General features: G+C 51.9%; 1 protein-coding gene across 6 annotated transcripts in view; it reads left to right on the top strand.

The window, feature by feature from the left end:
- Positions 1-18,437, top strand: part of TMEM63B (transmembrane protein 63B) — a 298,942-nt gene that overhangs the window by 169,604 nt on the left and 110,901 nt on the right. For all 6 annotated transcript variants that reach the window (XM_029592874.1, XM_029592872.1, XM_029592869.1 and 3 more), the window contains 2 exons: positions 11,934-11,985; positions 15,404-15,512. In XM_029592874.1, the coding sequence (XP_029448734.1) occupies positions 11,934-11,985; positions 15,404-15,512 (161 nt within the window). The remainder of the gene's footprint in view (positions 1-11,933; positions 11,986-15,403; positions 15,513-18,437) is intronic.

The following is an 18,437-nucleotide window of genomic DNA, read 5'->3' on the forward strand; positions in this document are numbered from 1 at the left end:
TGTAAGTGGGTTTAAAAAAGGTTTGGATAAGTTCCTAAAGGAAAAAATCCATAAACTGCTATCAATCAATAAGCAATAGTAGCTTGTGATTTATTTAATGTTTGGGTACTTGCCAGGTTCTTATGGCCTGGATTGGCCACTGTTGGAAACAGGATGCTGGGCTTGATGGACCCTTGGTCTGACCCAGTAATGACATTTCTTATGCTCTTATGACTGGTGTGGCCTAGGCTCCAACACACTACAGGGCATCAGCGGTTTTTACGCTTTTGTATCCTGGGCCGGCATTATCAGTTCAAAGCTCTCCCCTTCGGCCTCGCCACCACTCCGCGGACGTTTACAAAGGTAATGGTGGTGGTGGCAGCCGAGCTTCGCAAGGAGGGGTTTCTGGTGCATCCCTACTTGGACGACTGGCTCATCCGGGCCAAAACGGAGAGTCGATGCCGACAGGCGGTCGAAAGAGTCCTGCAACTCTTGCGTTCTCTCGGCTGGGTGGTCAATCTCGCCAAGAGTCGCCTCGTCCCCACCCAGACGCTGCATTACCTGGGAGCGCTATTCGACACGAAGCAGGGCAGAGTGTTTTTGTCCCAGGAGCAGGTGTGCAAGCTTCAGAGCCAGGTACGCAGGTTGATGTCCCTGCGGTGCCCATTGGTCTGCGATCATCTCATGGTGTTGGGATCGATGGCGTCGACATTGTCCCTGGTTCCCTGGGCGTTTGCTCATCTACGGCCATTGCAATCCGCATTGCTCTCCCGCTGGCGACCAGTGTCGGGGGATTTTCACATGCCACTTCCACTCACGGATCCTGCGAGATCCAGTCTACAATGGTGGCTCAGCTCAAGCAATCTGACCTGCGGAGTGTCTCTGCTCATGCCCACCTGGACAGTAGTCACTACGGATGCCAGCTTATCCGGCTGGGGGGCGGTGTGCATGGGCCGCTCGGTGCAGGGACAGTGGTCCACGGCTCAGTCACAGTGGTCCATCAATTGCTTGGAGACCAGAGCGGTCTTGTTGGCGCTGCAGTCCTTTCTCCCTTTGGTTCGGGGGAAAGCGGTCCGAGTGTTGTCGGACAATGCGACCACAGTGGCGTACATCAATCGCCAGGGAGGAACGAGGAGCCGGGCTGTCGCGGAGCAGACGCGGCAACTGATGCACTGGGCGGAAAGACATCTAAGCAGCATCGCGGCTTCCCACATCGCCGGCGTAGACAATGTCCAAGCGGATTTTCTCAGCCGACATCGCTTGGATCCCGGGGAATGGGAGCTGTCGGAGGGAGCTTACCACCTCCTCTGCGAGCGGTGGGGAACGCCACACATGGATCTGATGGCCACCGCTCAGAACGCCAAAGCCCCGCGGTTCTTCAGTCAAAGAAGAGAATGGGGGGCCGAAGGGGTGGATGCTCTGGTCCTCCCCTGGCCCACAAACGTTCTGCTGTATGTGTTTCCTCCTTGGCCTCTGATAGGCAAGATTCTTCGGCGCATAGAGATGCATCCCGCAGAGGTGGTCTTGATAGCGCCCGAATGGCCACGGCGTCCGTGGTTCGCGGACCTCCTCCAGTTGGCACGGGAACCTCCTCTCCGGTTCCGCGGGGAAGCGGCGCTCCTGCGGCAAGGGCCCGTCTGTTTGGAGGACGCGGATCACTTCTGTCTCGCGGCCTGGCTTTTGAGAGGAAACGCTTGAAGGATAAAGGATATTCGGATGCGGTGGTAGCCACATTGCTGAGTTCTAGAAAGCGGTCCACGTCCTTTGCCTACGTTCGGGTGTGGACAGTGTTTGAGGACTGGTGTAGAGCTCGGGAGCTGGATCCTGTGCGGCCCTCCGTACCGGATGTTCTTGCGTTTCTTCAGTCTGGACTTGCAAAGGGGCTGTCTTGCAGTACTCTTAAGGTCCAGGTGGCGGCGCTGGGGTGCCTCAGAGGTAAGGTGCGCGGAAGGTCCTTGGCGCAGCACCCAGATGTGGCGCGTTTTCTTCGGGGAGCCAAACATTTGCGGCCGCCTTTGCGTTCGCCATGTCCTTCTTGGAATCTGAATTGGGTTCTTTCCGCTCTGTGTTCATCCCCTTTTGAGCCTCTGAGACGGGCGACGCTTAAGGATCTTACTCTCAAGACGGTGTTTCTTGTGGCAATTGCGTCGGCACGGCGTGTTTCCGAACTGCAGGCGTTGTCTTGTAGGGAGCCTTTCTTGCGCTTTTCTGCGGCAGGCGTCTCGTTAAGGACGGTTCCCTCCTTCCTTCCTAAGGTGGTTTCAGCTTTTCATTTGAACCAGACGGTTGAGCTGCCCGCTTTTCCGGAAGGGGAGCAGTCTGATCCTGAGGCTAGACTGTTGAAGAAGCTAGATGTCCGCAGAGTGCTGCTCCGTTATCTGGAAGTCACAAATGCTTTTCGGGTTTCGGATCATCTATTCGTTTTGTGCTCGGGGCCAAAACGTGGTGGGGCAGCTTCCCGTGCCACGATTGCACGCTGGCTCAAGGAGGCCATTGCTTCAGCATACATTCTGAAGGGGAAGTCTGTTCCTGCGGGTCTTCGGGCTCACTCGACGCGAGCACAAGCTGCATCGTGGGCGGAATCTTCCCACGTGTCGCCACAAGAGATTTGCAGAGCAGCGACTTGGAAGTCCCTGCATACTTTTGCTAGACACTACCGGTTGGATGTTCATGGCCTGGATTCAGGGGGTCTCGGAGAGAGAGTTCTGCGAGCGGGACTCTCTAGTGCCCACCCTCGGTAATTCAGCTCTGGTACATCCCAGGTGTCTGGACTGATCCTGGTACGTACAGGGAAAGGAAAATTAGTTTCTTACCTGATAATTTTCGTTCCTGTAGTACCAAGGATCAGTCCAGGATCCCGCCCGTATAGTCTGTTTGGTTGGGAGTTCTGCAGAAGAGAGTCCGCTCGGTTGGCACTCTGTTTGTTTTCTTTTTTTTTAATTTATAATTTTTATTGGTAACGACATAACCATACAAGATATACAGGTCATACAACTAAACAACATGTCCTCACCAGTGTATCCCTTATTATCATCCCTCCCCCATCCCCCCTCCCCCCTACGGCATGGTGATCATCATCATAAATAGTACAAATTGTTTATCACAAGTGAGTGGTGGTACAACAGGAAGCAACAATTCCTCAGTTCATCGCTCAAATGGAAATGGGAATCGCGGCTGTGGTTGTAGAAGAACAATATCAGAAAGTTCCCTTTTACCAGGCAAGCTGGAAGAGCTAAATGCAAATCCACTATTGGGGCTGAGTGTGCAATCCAACCCTGAAACGTCTATCCATGTCCAGTCTCGTCCTTGGCTGCCGCTCTCCATTGCAGATAAACATCCCACGTTTTATAAAAGCCCTGCAACCTGTGGCGCTTAGCAGCAGTAAGTTTATTCATAGTACACACTGTATCCAACCTCCTCAAGATATCCACAGTTGAGGGTCCCGAAACTGATTTCCACATGCGAGCAATTTCCAACCGAGTGGCAATACACATTTGTGCGCAGATAGGATGTATCAGCTGATCTGCATCTCCTTCAGTATTGTGGAGTAATGCATAACTCATACTTATGGTCACATCAACAGTCAGAATTTGTGAAAGTATTGTTTGAATGGCAGACCATAATGGGGATATACATTTACCAGACCACCACATATGTATAAAGGAACCCAGTTCCCCACACCCTCGCCAACAATGCGATGAGTCTAAAATTGCCATCTTATATAAACGCTCCGGAGTATAATACCAACGGTACAGCATCTTATACCCATTTTCGACAATTGTCGAAGAGACTGATGCTTTGCTAATATGCAGGTAAATATCGGCCCACGTATCTGGGTCCAACTCTCGTTGAAGATCCTTTTCCCACTGCTTTTTGTATGGGGGTATCGTAACCAAAGGGGTATTCAATAATTTGTATAATTTGGTGATTAATTTGCCATGTAACACCGGATTGGAACAGTACCCTTCAAAAAGAGATTTTCCCCGTGCCATGTATCCCTGTACCCGCAAACTTCTAAGAAAGTGGGTAACCTGGTTATAGGCCATTAGGTCCCTTCCCTGCAGTCCGCCCTCCTGGCATAATACCTGAAAGGGAATAAATGTATCCTCCCTCCAAATATGCTCCAATCGGTAGAGACCTTTCTCTTTCCATGTTTCGAAAGACCTTGTCTCATTACTTGGTAAGAAGTCCCTATTATGAAACAGATGGGTTAAGTGACAATACACTTTGTTCCCTGTAAATTTCATCTTCCATCTGTCCCAACAATGTAACGTCAAGCGCGTAGTGGGTAACATGTGTACACAGTCTCTCCAGGTTTTTCTGGGTTGCCATGGAAGAGCACTGAGTGGCATATTAGGTAGAAATGATTGTTCAATTAGAGCCCAATGCTTAGGCTCCCTGAGGTCATGCCATACTACCAGGGGCCGCAAGTGTGCAGCCGCCAGGTACCAATGCAGATTTGGTACTCCCAAACCCCCTTCCGATTTGGGCAGATAAAGTACCGCTCGTCTTACCCTAGGGGGTCTGCGTTTCCAGATGAAGCTAAAAATTCGCCTTTGCCATCTCTGGATATGTTTGGGAGAAATGGATATTGGGAGAGACTGAAATAAATACAAAAATTTAGGAAGCACATTCATCTTGATAGTAGCGATACGCCCCAACCACGAAAGGGGCAACCCAGACCAAATGTCTAGATCTCGAAATATTCGAGAAGTTAGAGGGGTGAAGTTCAAAGAGAATAACTCACCCAGGCTCTTGGATATATAAATACCCAGGTACTTGATTTTATGGGCCGCCCACTTAAAGGGATGCCTGTTACGTAAATTAGTCACTGTATCAGGGGAACACGTGATATTGAGAATCTCCGATTTCTCCCAGTTGACTTTAAAACCGGAAGCGTCGCTAAACTGCTGAATCTCGGATTCTATACCCGTGAGGGAGACATCCGTGTCTTGAATCGTGAACATTATATCGTCCGCAAAGAGACACATCTTATATGAATCCTGTCCCACCCGAAAGCCCTTCACATTGCCATTATTCCGAATGTTGATTGCCAATGGCTCTAAGAACAGGGCAAATAGCGTGGGCGACAGCGGGCACCCCTGCCTCGTCCCCCTTTCCACTATAAAAGACTTAGAGTATCCCCCGTTAATTTTTAAGCACGCTTTCGGGTTATCATACAATTGTCGCAACCAGGTACAAAAATAGTCCCCAAAACCCATCTTCTCCAATACCCCAAACAAAAATGGCCAATGCACCATATCGAACGCCTTTTCGGCATCAATTGATAGAAAGAGAGATTCTTCTTTAGTTGAGTGGGCAAGCCAGATTAAATTGAGCAGTTTGCGGATATTATCTCCAGCCTGCCGGCCAGGTATAAATCCTGCCTGATCCTGATGAATCAGCTGAGTTATATGTCTATTTATACGCCCAGCAAGGATTTTGGCCAATATTTTTAAATCCAAATTAATAAGAGATATGGGGCGGTAAGAGCCACATAAGGTAGGGTCTCTACCAGGTTTAGGCAGGATGGTAATTCCCGCCAGGTTAGCTTCTCCCGCCAAAGTTCCTCCGATTCGCAAACTATTATACACTTTCTGTAAGTGAGCTACTATGTACGGGCCAAATTGTTTGTAAAATTTTGCAGTAAGTCCATCCGGACCCGGCGACTTCCCCACCTTTAAGGTCTGTATGGTGGCTAAAATTTCCGGTGTGGATATCTCTGCATCCAGTTCTGCACTCGCAGTCTCCGTCAGCCTGGGTAAGGCAACAGAGCCAAGATACTTCTCTATGTGGGATTCTCTGATACTGTGATTGGAACTATAAAGCTGCGCATAAAAATCTAAAAACCGATTGCGAATATCAGTATTTGCCGTTAACATGATCTCTCCCACACCCTTTATCTTAGATATCGTGGTTTGGTATTGTAATTTTTTTAATTTATTGGCCAGCAACTTCCCAGCCCTGTTTCCCCCCTCAAAGTATGACTGCCGTGTCAGCTGCATCCAATGGGCCATATTCATGGATTCTAATCTTAGCAGGTCCTCCCTAGCCTTATTTAGTGTAAGCAATGTTTTGGCGCTGCCGGTAACTTGATGACGACGCCCAAGCTCGTCAATCAGAGCTCTCAGCTCCCGGGCCCGCTTGGTACATTTTTTCTTTACATAGGAACCCCAAGATATAAAAAGCCCCCTTATATACGCTTGAACGCCTCCCATACTATAGACGGAGACTGCTCTCCAATATCATTTCTGGTGAAGAAATCCTTGATATGATCATTAACCGTCGCTACATAAGCCGTGTCTGACAGCAGAGAGTCATTCAATCGCCAAAACTTAAGTCCCTTATCATAGGAGGACAGAATTATGTCAAAGCTGGGCACTGCATGATCCGTCCATGCAATAGTAGTTATATCTGCATTATGTGTAAAATTGAACAAGCTTTGATCAATTAAAAAATAATCTATACGAGATTGGGATTTATGTACTGGCGAGTAGAAAGTGTATGCTCTGGATTGCGGGTACCGTACCCTCCACACATCCACTAGGTGCCACGTTTCCATAAATTCCTTCAATCGAAGTCTATGTGATCGGGATGCCGAAACATGCCCCTTAGAGGCATCCAACTGAGGATTCCTCGCTAGATTAAAGTCCCCCCCCATTATTAGTTTTCCGCTACAATGCATCATGAGAGTCTTGGATAAATTCACCAGGAAAGCGCCCTGCTCAGAATTGGGTGCATACACATTAAGCAGAGTATAGGCCTGCCCATCCACTAGAATCACCATCAGTAAGTATCTGCCTGCGGGGTCTCGAATAAGCTTTTGACATTCAAAAACAAAGTGAGAGGCAAAAAGAATCCCCACACCAGTATATTTAGTTCCCTTGGCTCTCGGTGAAAAGTATTGCTTGGCGTAGGCCCTTGATATCATTAAGTGTTCATATCTAGCCTTCATGTGCGTTTCTTGTAAAAACACAATATCTAATTTTTGATGACTCAGTTCCTTAAAGAGCAGTCTCCTCTTGAAGGGAGTACCCAATCCCTTCACATTAATGGAACCAAATCGTATAGTAGCCATAATAACATGAAAAATGTGATTTCCCCACCCCCAAATATCCATGAATTGATGAGAATATGCCCACATGCGCACCCTGCTCCAGCTGAAACATACAAAACAGCAATAAGTCCCAAAACCATTGTACTGCATGCCCCACCCTCGATACCACTCAACCACCATACCAATTTTATCCCTGTCCCCTCCCCTCCCCACCCGTATGATCTGCTACCTCCTCCTTGCAGATCTGAACTCCAAGTGCACTGGAGGAAGATAAAGCACTGTCCTACCCCTCCCCCACCCTATGATATAGATAATACACCTCACACAGGCAAATATTGATTACAGAAAGTAAAAATATAACTTGCTCAAACATAATTGCTTAAACAAATTGGCATACAGTATATTTGTTATGCAACTAGATGGAACGTTAACTGAACGGTTCGCATCTCTTATGGAAACAAATACCCGGATCAGAAAGCTTGCGCAGCCCCAGGGACCTAGAATCCCGGGCATGTTCCCTCAAGTTGCGTTCGCCGCTTGCAGGTTAACATCGGAACTCCTCTTCAGGCGATTGCCACGGGACCCCACCCGTTGCCATCTGGAGTGCGAAGGTGATGATATCAACTTTCCTTGCTTGAGCGGCATCGGTGTTGTGAGGCCCCTACTTTTCAAAATGGCCGCTGCCTCGTGGATGGATTTTATCTGCATGGCCTTGCCCTCCCACTGAAAGGTAAGTCCAAATGGGTGAAGCCATCTATATTTGATGTTTTCTTTCCGCAAGAGGGACGTTAATTCTCGCAGCTCCAGGCGGTTCTGCAGGGTCGCCTGAGAAAGATCGGCGTAAACTGAAACCTCCTGCCCTTCCCAGGTCCATCGATTCTGTTTCCGAGCCTTATTAGCAATCCTCTCCTTCACCGTATAGTCGTGAAAGCAGGTAACGATGTCATGAGGTACATGCGGACCCGCGCTCCTCATCGCCCTGTGCGACCGTTCTATTTTTATAATTGGCGGTACATAAGTGGCGGCATCTTCCGACTCAGACAGCAAAAACTGGCAAAATCTGCTTACCACCGCACCGCAGTCCTTATTTGCCTCCGTTTCATGAATCCCCCGAAAGCGGAGGTTACTCCTCCTAGATCTATTTTCTAGGTCAGCCAATTTAGATTTCATGAGCTGAGTTTCGTCCTGCAGATCATTCTGAGCCTCTTGGACGGCTTTCGAAATCTCCATTTGGTGCTCCAAACTGTTATCCAGTTCATCCACTCTATTACCCAACTGGTTTAAATCTTCTCTATATTCAGCCAGCATTTCGCGAACTTCTTGCTTATAGCCCTTCAGATCTTTTCTCAGAGCACAAAACCAATTCCTGAAGTCAGACCTCGTCGGGGCCTCCTCCGCGGTAACATTGAATTCATCATCCGAAACAGTCTGCTCCGCCTCTAACTCCATCTCGGAGATCTGCTCCGCGTCAGGCCTCTCCTGGTCAGACGCTCCGCGGTAGGAGAAACGTTTAAAGTCCAACACTTTTTTTTTCCCAGCCATCTCTATACCCTTATCGCTCTGCAATTTTACCAAAATAAAAGCCGGGCAAGAGCAATTAGTGTGATTAAAATGAAGTTTTTCGTCGGGTAGCTGGGGAGCTCTTGAACTATGCTGCCATCAGCTATGCTGACGTCCTATGTTTGTTTTCTTGTACGTTGTTGAGGCCTCTGGTTCTGGTAGTTCTGATCCAGCCGGGGGTTCTGTGGATTTGGCCTGGGGTTTCGGGCCATCTAGTTAGTTAGTTGAAGTTCAATGTTGTGCTTTGACATTACGTACGACTGACAAGCTGTGGGTGGCACCTTACTATATGTAGGGATGCCCGACAAGTTTTGCTCTGTCTCCATCTGCTGGTGCGGAGTCACAACCCAGGTGTCTGGACTGATCCTTGGTACTACAGCAACGAAAATTATCAGGTAAGAAACTAATTTTCCTTTTACCATAGCAGGAACCAACTTCTGGAACAAAATGCCCACAGACCTGCGCCTGGAGCCCTGTCATAAGAAAGTCAAACAAAACTTAAAAACTTGGCTTTTCAGACAAGCCTATACATAATGACCTCCTACTCTTCAAACTGCCGTCCTCTCCTTCCCCTCTCCTTCACACACTTTAACTCTAAGGTCACATCTCTCTGGTAAAAATCATTTGAAGACATAATGTACTTTCATACACTTCTTACCCCAATCCTTTCTCCTCTTACTGCATTTGCTTGAATGTACCTAATTATACATAGTTTCTCCCAGGAGATTAGGCTGGATTCAATTGTACTATATGTTGATTTATTGCTATGTTCATTGACCTCATTGATATATGCTTGTTCTTTCTAAATTGATTGTAAAGCCTGTTGCTAGATTATGGTTCATTGTAAACCGAGGTGATGTTTGGAACGTGCCGCGGCATATAAAAATCCCTAAATAAATAAGTAGTGAGTGACCTGCCCCTCTTTTACGTAGCGACTGACCTGCCCCTCTTTTACGTAGCGACTGACCTGCCCCTCTTTTACGTAGCGACTGACCTGCGGTTCTTTTACAAAGTGACTGACCTGCGGCTCTTTTACGTAGTGAGTGATCTGCGGTTCTTTTACGTAGTGACTGACCTGCCCCTCTTTTACGTAGTGACTGACCTGCGGTTCTTTTACGTAGTGACTGACCTGCGGCTCTTTTACGTAGTGAGTGACCTGCGGTTCTTTTACGTAGTGACTGACCTGCCCCTCTTTTACGTAGCAACTGACCTGCGGCTCTTTTACGTAGCGACTGACCTGCGGCTCTTTTACGTAGTGACTGACCTGCGGCTCTTTTACGTAGCGAGTGACCTGCCCCTCTTTTACGTAGCGACTGACCTGCCCCTCTTTTACGTAGCGACTGACCTGCCCCTCTTTTACGTAGTGAGTGACCTGCGGCTCTTTTACGTAGTGACTGACCTGCGGTTCTTTTACGTAGCGACTGACCTGCCCCTCTTTTACGTAGCGACTGACCTGCGGTTCTTTTACGTAGCGACTGACCTGCGGTTCTTTTACGTAGTGACTGACCTGCGGCTCTTTTACGTAGTGAGTGACCTGCGGCTCTTTTACGTAGTGAGTGACCTGCGGTTCTTTTACGTAGCGAGTGACCTGCCCCTCTTTTACGTAGCGACTGACCTGCCCCTCTTTTACGTAGCGACTGACCTGCCCCTCTTTTACGTAGTGAGTGACCTGCGGCTCTTTTACGTAGTGACTGACCTGCCCCTCTTTTACGTAGTGACTGACCTGCGGTTCTTTTACGTAGTGACTGACCTGCCCCTCTTTTACGTAGTGAGTGACCTGCGGCTCTTTTACGTAGTGACTGACCTGCGGTTCTTTTACGTAGCGACTGACCTGCCCCTCTTTTACGTAGCGACTGACCTGCCCCTCTTTTACGTAGCGACTGACCTGCCCCTCTTTTATGTAGCGACTGACCTGCGGTTCTTTTACGTAGCGACTGACCTGCCCCTCTTTTACGTAGCGACTGACCTGCCCCTCTTTTACGTAGTGACTGACCTGCGGCTCTTTTACGTAGTGAGTGACCTGCGGTTCTTTTACGTAGTGACTGACCTGCCCCTCTTTTACGTAGTGACTGACCTGCGGCTCTTTTACGTAGTGAGTGACCTGCGGTTCTTTTACGTAGTGACTGACCTGCGGCTCTTTTACGTAGTGACTGACCTGCGGTTCTTTTACGTAGTGACTGACCTGCCCCTCTTTTACGTAGTGACTGACCTGCGGCTCTTTTACGTAGTGACTGACCTGCGGTTCTTTTACGTAGTGACTGACCTGCCCCTCTTTTACGTAGTGACTGACCTGCGGTTCTTTTACGTAGTGACTGACCTGCGGCTCTTTTACGTAGTGAGTGACCTGCGGTTCTTTTACGTAGTGACTGACCTGCCCCTCTTTTACGTAGTGAGTGACCTGCCCCTCTTTTACGTAGCGACTGACCTGCCCCTCTTTTACGTAGTGAGTGACCTGCCCCTCTTTTACGTAGTGACTGACCTGCCCCTCTTTTACGTAGCGAGTGACCTGCGGTTCTTTTACGTAGCGACTGACCTGCCCCTCTTTTACGTAGCGACTGACCTGCCCCTCTTTTACGTAGCGACTGACCTGCGGCTCTTTTACGTAGCGACTGACCTGCCCCTCTTTTACGTAGTGACTGACCTGCCTCTCTTTTACGTAGTGACTGACCTGCCCCTCTTTTACGTAGCGACTGACCTGCCCCTCTTTTACGTAGTGACTGACCTGCCCCTCTTTTACGTAGTGACTGACCTGCGGCTCTTTTACGTAGTGACTGACCTGCGGTTCTTTTACGTAGCGACTGACCTGCCCCTCTTTTACGTAGTGACTGACCTGCCCCTCTTTTACGTAGCGACTGACCGGTTCTTTTACGTAGTGACTGACCTGCCCCTCTTTTACGTAGTGAGTGACCTGCCCCTCTTTTACGTAGCGACTGACCTGCCCCTCTTTTACGTAGCGAGTGACCTGCGGTTCTTTTACGTAGCGACTGACCTGCCCCTCTTTTACGTAGCGACTGACCTGCCCCTCTTTTACGTAGTGAGTGACCTGCGGTTCTTTTACGTAGCGACTGACCTGCCCCTCTTTTACGTAGCGACTGACCTGCCCCTCTTTTACGTAGCGACTGACCTGCCCCTCTTTTACGTAGCGACTGACCTGCGGTTCTTTTACGTAGCGACTGACCTGCGGTTCTTTTACGTAGCGACTGACCTGCGGCTCTTTTACGTAGCGAGTGACCTGCCCCTCTTTTACGTAGCGACTGACCTGCCCCTCTTTTACGTAGCGACTGACCTGCACCTCTTTTACGTAGTGACTGACCTGCGGTTCTTTTTTTCTCTCTAGAAAATAATCCATTAAGCTTTGGAAGAACAACCATTGCTAACCTGAATTCTGGGTAAGTACAAAGCAAAGAGAGCCAGCACTGACCCAGTGTCCCGGCATGGTGTTAGGGACACTCCTCCCTCTGATCCAGCACTTACCCAGGGTCCCGGCATGGTGTTAGGGACACTCCTCCCTCTGATCCAGCACTGACCCAGTGTCCCGGCATGGTGTTAGGGACACTCCTCCCTCTGATCCAGCACTGACCCAGTGTCCCCGCATGGTGTTAGGGACACTCCTCCCTCTGATCCAGCACTGACCCAGTGTCCCCGCATGGTGTTAGGGACACTCCTCCCTCTGATCCAGCACTGACCCAGTGTCCCCGCATGGTGTTAGGGACGCTCCTCCCTCTGATCCAGCACTGACCCAGTGTCCCGGCACGGTGTTAGGGACGCTCCTCCCTCTGATCCAGCACTGACCCAGTGTCCCGGCACGGTGTTAGGGACGCTCCTCCCTCTGATCCAGCACTGACCCAGTGTCCCGGCACGGCGTTAGGGACGCTCCTCCCTCTGATCCAGCACTGACCCAGTGTCCCGGCACGGTGTTAGGGACGCTCCTCCCTCTGATCCAGCACTGACCCAGTGTCCCGGCACGGTGTTAGGGACGCTCCTCCCTCTGATCCAGCACTGACCCAGTGTCCCGGCATGGTGTTAGGGACGCTCCTCCCTCTGATCCAGCACTGACCCAGTGTCCCGGCATGGTGTTAGGGACGCTCCTCCCTCTGATCCAGCACTGACCCAGTGTCCCGGCATGGTGTTAGGGACGCTCCTCCCTCTGATCCAGCACTGACCCAGTGTCCCGGCATGGTGTTAGGGACGCTCCTCCCTCTGATCCAGCACTGACCCAGTGTCCCGGCATGGTGTTAGGGACGCTCCTCCCTCTGATCCAGCACTGACCCAGTGTCCCGGCATGGTGTTAGGGACACTCCTCCCTCTGATCCAGCACTGACCCAGTGTCCCGGCATGGTGTTAGGGACGCTCCTCCCTCTGATCCAGCACTGACCCAGTATCCCGGCATGGTGTTAGGGACGCTCCTCCCTCTGATCCAGTACTGACCCAGTGTCCCGGCATGGTGTTAGGGACGCTCCTCCCTCTGATCCAGCACTGACCCAGTGTCCCGGCATGGTGTTAGGGACGCTCCTCCCTCTGATCCAGCACTGACCCAGTGTCCCGGCATGGTGTTAGGGACGCTCCTCCCTCTGATCCAGCACTGACCCAGTGTCCCGGCATGGTGTTAGGGACGCTCCTCCCTCTGATCCAGCACTGACCCAGTGTCCCGGCATGGTGTTAGGGACACTCCTCCCTCTGATCCAGCACTGACCCAGTGTCCCGGCATGGTGTTAGGGACGCTCCTCCCTCTGATCCAGCACTGACCCAGTGTCCCGGCATGGTGTTAGGGACACTCCTCCCTCTGATCCAGCACTGACCCAGTGTCCCGGCATGGTGTTAGGGACACTCCTCCCTCTGATCCAGCACTGACCCAGTATCCCGGCATGGTGTTAGGGACGCTCCTCCCTCTGATCCAGCACTGACCCAGTGTCCCGGCATGGTGTTAGGGGACACTCTATACTCTGAGCCAGCACTGACCCAGTGACCCAGCATGGTGTTAGGGACGCTCCTCCCTCTGATCCAGCACTGACCCAGTGTCCCGCATGGTGTTAGGGACGCTCCTCCCTCTGATCCAGCACTGACCCAGTGTCCCAGCCTGGTGTTAGGGGCACTCTTCCCTCTCATCCAGCACTGACCCAGTGTCCCAGCCTGGTGTTAGGGGCACTCTTCCCTCTCATCCAGCACTGACCCAGTGTCCCGGCATGGTGTTAGAGACACTCCTCCCTCTGATCCATCATTGACCCAGTGTCCCGGCATGGTGTTAGGGACACTCCTCCCTCTGATCCATCATTGACCCAGTGTCCCGGCATGGTGTTAGGGACACTCCTCCCTCTGATCCAGCACTGACCCAGTGTCCCGGCACGGTGTTAGGGACACTCCTCCCTCTGATCCAGCACTGATCCAGTGTCCCGGCATGGTGTTAGGGACACTCCTCCCTCTGATCCAGCACTGACCCAGTGTCCCACATGGTGTTAGGGACACTCCTCCCTCTGATCCAGCACTGACCCAGTGTCCCGGCATGGTGTTAGGGACGCTCCTCCCTCTGATCCAGCACTGACCCAGTGTCCCGGCATGGTGTTAGGGACGCTCCTCCCTCTGATCCAGCACTGACCCAGTGTCCCCGCATGGTGTTAGGGACGCTCCTCCCTCTGATCCAGCACTGACCCAGTGTCCCCGCATGGTGTTAGGGACACTCCTCCCTCTGATCCAGCACTGACCCAGTGTCCCAGCCTGGTGTTAGGGACACTCCTTCCTCTGATCCAGCACTGACCCAGTGTCCCGGCGTGGTGTTAGGGACACTCCTCCCTCTGATCCAGTACTGACCCAGTGTCCCGGCATGGTGTTAGGGACACTCCTCCCTCTGATCCAGCACTGACCCAGTGTCCCGGCATGGTGTTAGGGACACTCCTTCCTCTGATCCAGCACTGACCCAGTGTCCCGGCATGGTGTTAGGGACACTCCTCCCTCTGATCCAGCACTGACCCAGTGTCCCGGCATGGTGTTAGGGACACTCCTCCCTCTGATCCAGCACTGACCCAGTGTCCCGGCATGGTGTTAGGGACACTCCTCCCTCTGATCCAGTACTGACCCAGTGTCCCGGCATGGTGTTAGGGACACTCCTCCCTCTGATCCAGTACTGACCCAGTGTCCCGGCATGGTGTTAGGGACACTCCTCCCTCTGATCCAGCACTGACCCAGTGTCCCGGCATGGTGTTAGGGACGCTCCTCCCTCTGATCCAGCACTGACCCAGTGTCCCGGCATGGTGTTAGGGACGCTCTTCCCTCTGATCCAGCACTGACCCAGTGTCCCGGCATGGTGTTAGGGACGCTCCTCCCCTGATCCAGCACTGACCCAGTGTCCCGGCATGGTGTTAGGGACACTCCTCCCTCTGAGCCAGCACTGACCCAGTGTCCCGGCACAGCGTTAGGGACGCTCCTCCCTCTGATCCAGCACTGACCCAGTGTCCCGGCATGGTGTTAGGGACACTCCTCCCTCTGAGCCAGCACTGACCCAGTGTCCCGGCATGGTGTTAGGGACACTCCTCCCTCTGATCCTGCACTGACCCAGTGTCCCGGCATGGTGTTAGGGACACTCCTCCCTCTGATCCAGCACTGGCCCAGTGTCCCGGCATGGTGTTAGGGACACTCCTCCCTCTGAGCCAGTACTGGCCCAGTGTTTAATGGGAGACTCCCTTCTGATTCTGTTCTGACCCAGTATCCCAGCAGTTTCGAAGTCAGCTGAGTTTTCTGTCCTCTTTTCCTACGTTATCATAAGATTTTCACACTGCTCAGGCCTGACTTGCATTTTTCCTCTTTGCTTGACAGGAATAACCTTCTGTGGCTGCACACCTCTTTTGCCTTCCTCTACCTGCTGCTGACGGTGTACAGTATGCGGCGGCACACCTCCAAGATGCGCTACAAAGAAGATGACTTGGTAATGGGGGATTGCCATCTAGCATGGGCTCGGCCTAGCCTTGTGTACTGAGGCGGTGGCATTATGGATCCCAGCCATCCAACCACTGTTTGTCTGTAGATTAGGATCAGCATAGCCAGACTCTGAAGTGATAAATAGGAAAAGCAATCCTTTCTCCAGAGAAATCGGTGATGGGTTTTGTAAAAGCTGCTATGAACCTCCAAACAAGCCACGTGCTATGAGAAGAGACCTACGACGGGTTCCTCCAAACAGCCCACGTGCCGTGAGAAGAGACGTAGGACGGGTTCCTCCTAATAGCTGGCGCGCAGTGAAAAGAGACGTAGGACGGGTTCCTCCTAATAGTCGGCGTGCCGTGAGAAGAGACGTAGGACGGGTTCCTCCAAATAGCCAGCGTGCCGTGAGAAGAGACATAGGACAGGTTCCTCCAAACAGCCGGCATGCCGTGAGAAGAGACGTAGGACGGGTTCCTCCTAATAGCCGGCGTGCCGTGAGAAGAGACGTAGGACGGGTTCCTCCTAATAGCCGGCGTGCCATGAGAAGAGACGTAGGACGGGTTCCTCCAAACAGCCGGTGTGCCGTGAGAAGAGACCTACGATGGGTTCCTCCAAACAGCCCACGTGCCATGAGAAGAGACGTAGGACGGGTTCCTCCAAACAGCCGGCGTGCCGTGAGAAGAGACGTAGGACGGGTTCCTCCAAACAGCCGGTGTGCCGTGAGAAGAGACCTACGATGGGTTCCTCCAAACAGCCCACGTGCCGTGAGAAGAGACGTAGGACTGGTTCCTCCAAACAGCCGGCGTGCCGTGAGAAGAGACCTATGATGGGTTCCTCCAAACAGCCCACTTGCCGTGAGAAGAGACGCAGGACGGGTTCCTCCAAACAGCCAGCTTGCCGTGAGAAGAGACATACGACGGGTTCCTCCAAACAGCCAGCGTGCCGTGAGAAGAGACCCACAACGGGTTCCTCCAAACAGCCGGCGCGCCGTGAGAAGAGACGTAGGACGGGTTCCTCCAAACAGCCCACGTGCCGTGAGAAGAGACCTATGACGGGTTCCTTCTAGGAGCCGGCGTGCCGTGAGAAGAGACGTATAATGGGTTCCTTCTAGGAGCCGGCGTGCCGTGAGAAGAGACGTAGGATGGGTTCCTCGAAACAGCCGGCGTGCCGTGAGAAGAGACCTACGACGGGGTCCTCCTAGGAGCCGGCGTGCCGTGAGAAGAGACATACAACAGGTTGCTGAAGAGCTGCCTCAAGTCAAAGTTCCACCCTCTATTTCCTGCACTATTGCATGAATCGTGCTTAGGAGGAGCCAGGAGCAGGGATTTAGTAGTTTTACTGAGTTGGAAACTCAAAGGTCAATATTCAAAGCTGGCCGTTTAAATAACTTAGCCGGGTATAACTTATCTGACTAAGTTATGATGTATATTCCGCAGCAGGGCAATGCTGCTGAATATAAGAATATATATATCCACTTCACCAGACCTTAGACCCGCTCTAAGAGGCATCTAAACTTGGACGTACACTTGTACCCCTAACTCTGACTATCGATAGTTGGGCGTCTAAGTTACGTCTAACTCGCTCCACCCCTGATCTAACCAATGCATGCCCACTTCTGTTGTGCGTAAATTGTAGGCGTGTAAGGGAATCCTATAGCTCAACAGCGGCCGCTGAACATGAGCACATACTCAGCGGCCGCTACTTAGCCACTTAAGTCCATTTTATCCAGCTAAATAGCGAGGAATGCACTTTGAATGTTGACCTTTCACTGTTCATGCCTTAGTTTTGATTGGCATCCATCTCTTCTGCAGTAATTTTGGGATAATGCTGATGTAACAGAGGGGAAAGGGAATTCAGATATGAGATCTTTGCCCCCTATATAATATATCACACAGAGAACAGAACACTCCTTGTACATCCCAAGCAGCCCTCTCATTACAGATAATGACACAAGCCTCATCCCACCTGTCCCTCCCAGCCACCTTACCCTAGAGATAGTGACCCAAGCCTCATCCCACCTGTGAATCCCAGGCACCTTACCCTAAAGATAGTGACCTTAGCCTCACCCTGCCTGATTCTCCCGGCCACCTTACCCTACAGATAGTGACCCAAGCCTCATCCCACCTGTGAATCCCAGGCACCTTGTCCTTCAGATAGTGACCTTAGCCTCATCCCGCCTGTCCCTCCCGGGCACCTCACCCTACAGATAGTGACCCAAGCCTCATCCCGCCTGTCCCTCCCGGCCACTTTACCCTACAGATAGTGACCCAAGCCTCATCCCGCCTGTCCCTCCCGGCCACCTCACCCTACAGATAGTGACCCAAGCCTCATCCCGCCTGTCCCTCCTGGCCACCTTACCCTACAGATAGTGACCCAAGCCTAATCCCGCCTGTCCCTCCCGGCCACCTTACCCTACAGATAGTGACCCAAGCCTCATCCCGCCTGTCCGTCCCGGCCACCTTACCCTACAGATAGTGACCCAAGCCTCATCCCGCCTGTCCCTCCCAGCCACCTTACCCTACAGATAGTGACCCAAGCCTCATCCCACCTGTGAATCCCAGGCACCTTACCCTACAGATAGTGACCTTAGCCTCACCCCGCCTGTCCCTCCAGGCCACCTTACCCTAGAGATAGTGACCCAAGCCTCATCCCGCCTGTCCCTCCCGGGCACCTTACCCTACAGATAGTGACCCAAGCCTCATCCTGCCTGTCCCTCCCGGCCACCTTACCCTACAGATAGTGACCCAAGCCTCATCCCGCCTGTCCCTCCCGGCCACCTTACCCTACAGATAGTGACCCAAGCCTCATCCCGCCTGTCCGTCCCGGCCACCTTACCCTACAGATAGTGACCCAAGCCTCATCCCACCTGTGAATCCCAGGCACCTTACCCTACAGATAGTGACCTTAGCCTCACCTCGCCTGTCCCTCCAGG

Source organism: Rhinatrema bivittatum, chromosome 3 (genome assembly GCF_901001135.1).
Source record: "Rhinatrema bivittatum chromosome 3, aRhiBiv1.1, whole genome shotgun sequence".
Classification (NCBI taxonomy): Eukaryota; Metazoa; Chordata; class Amphibia; order Gymnophiona; family Rhinatrematidae; genus Rhinatrema; species Rhinatrema bivittatum.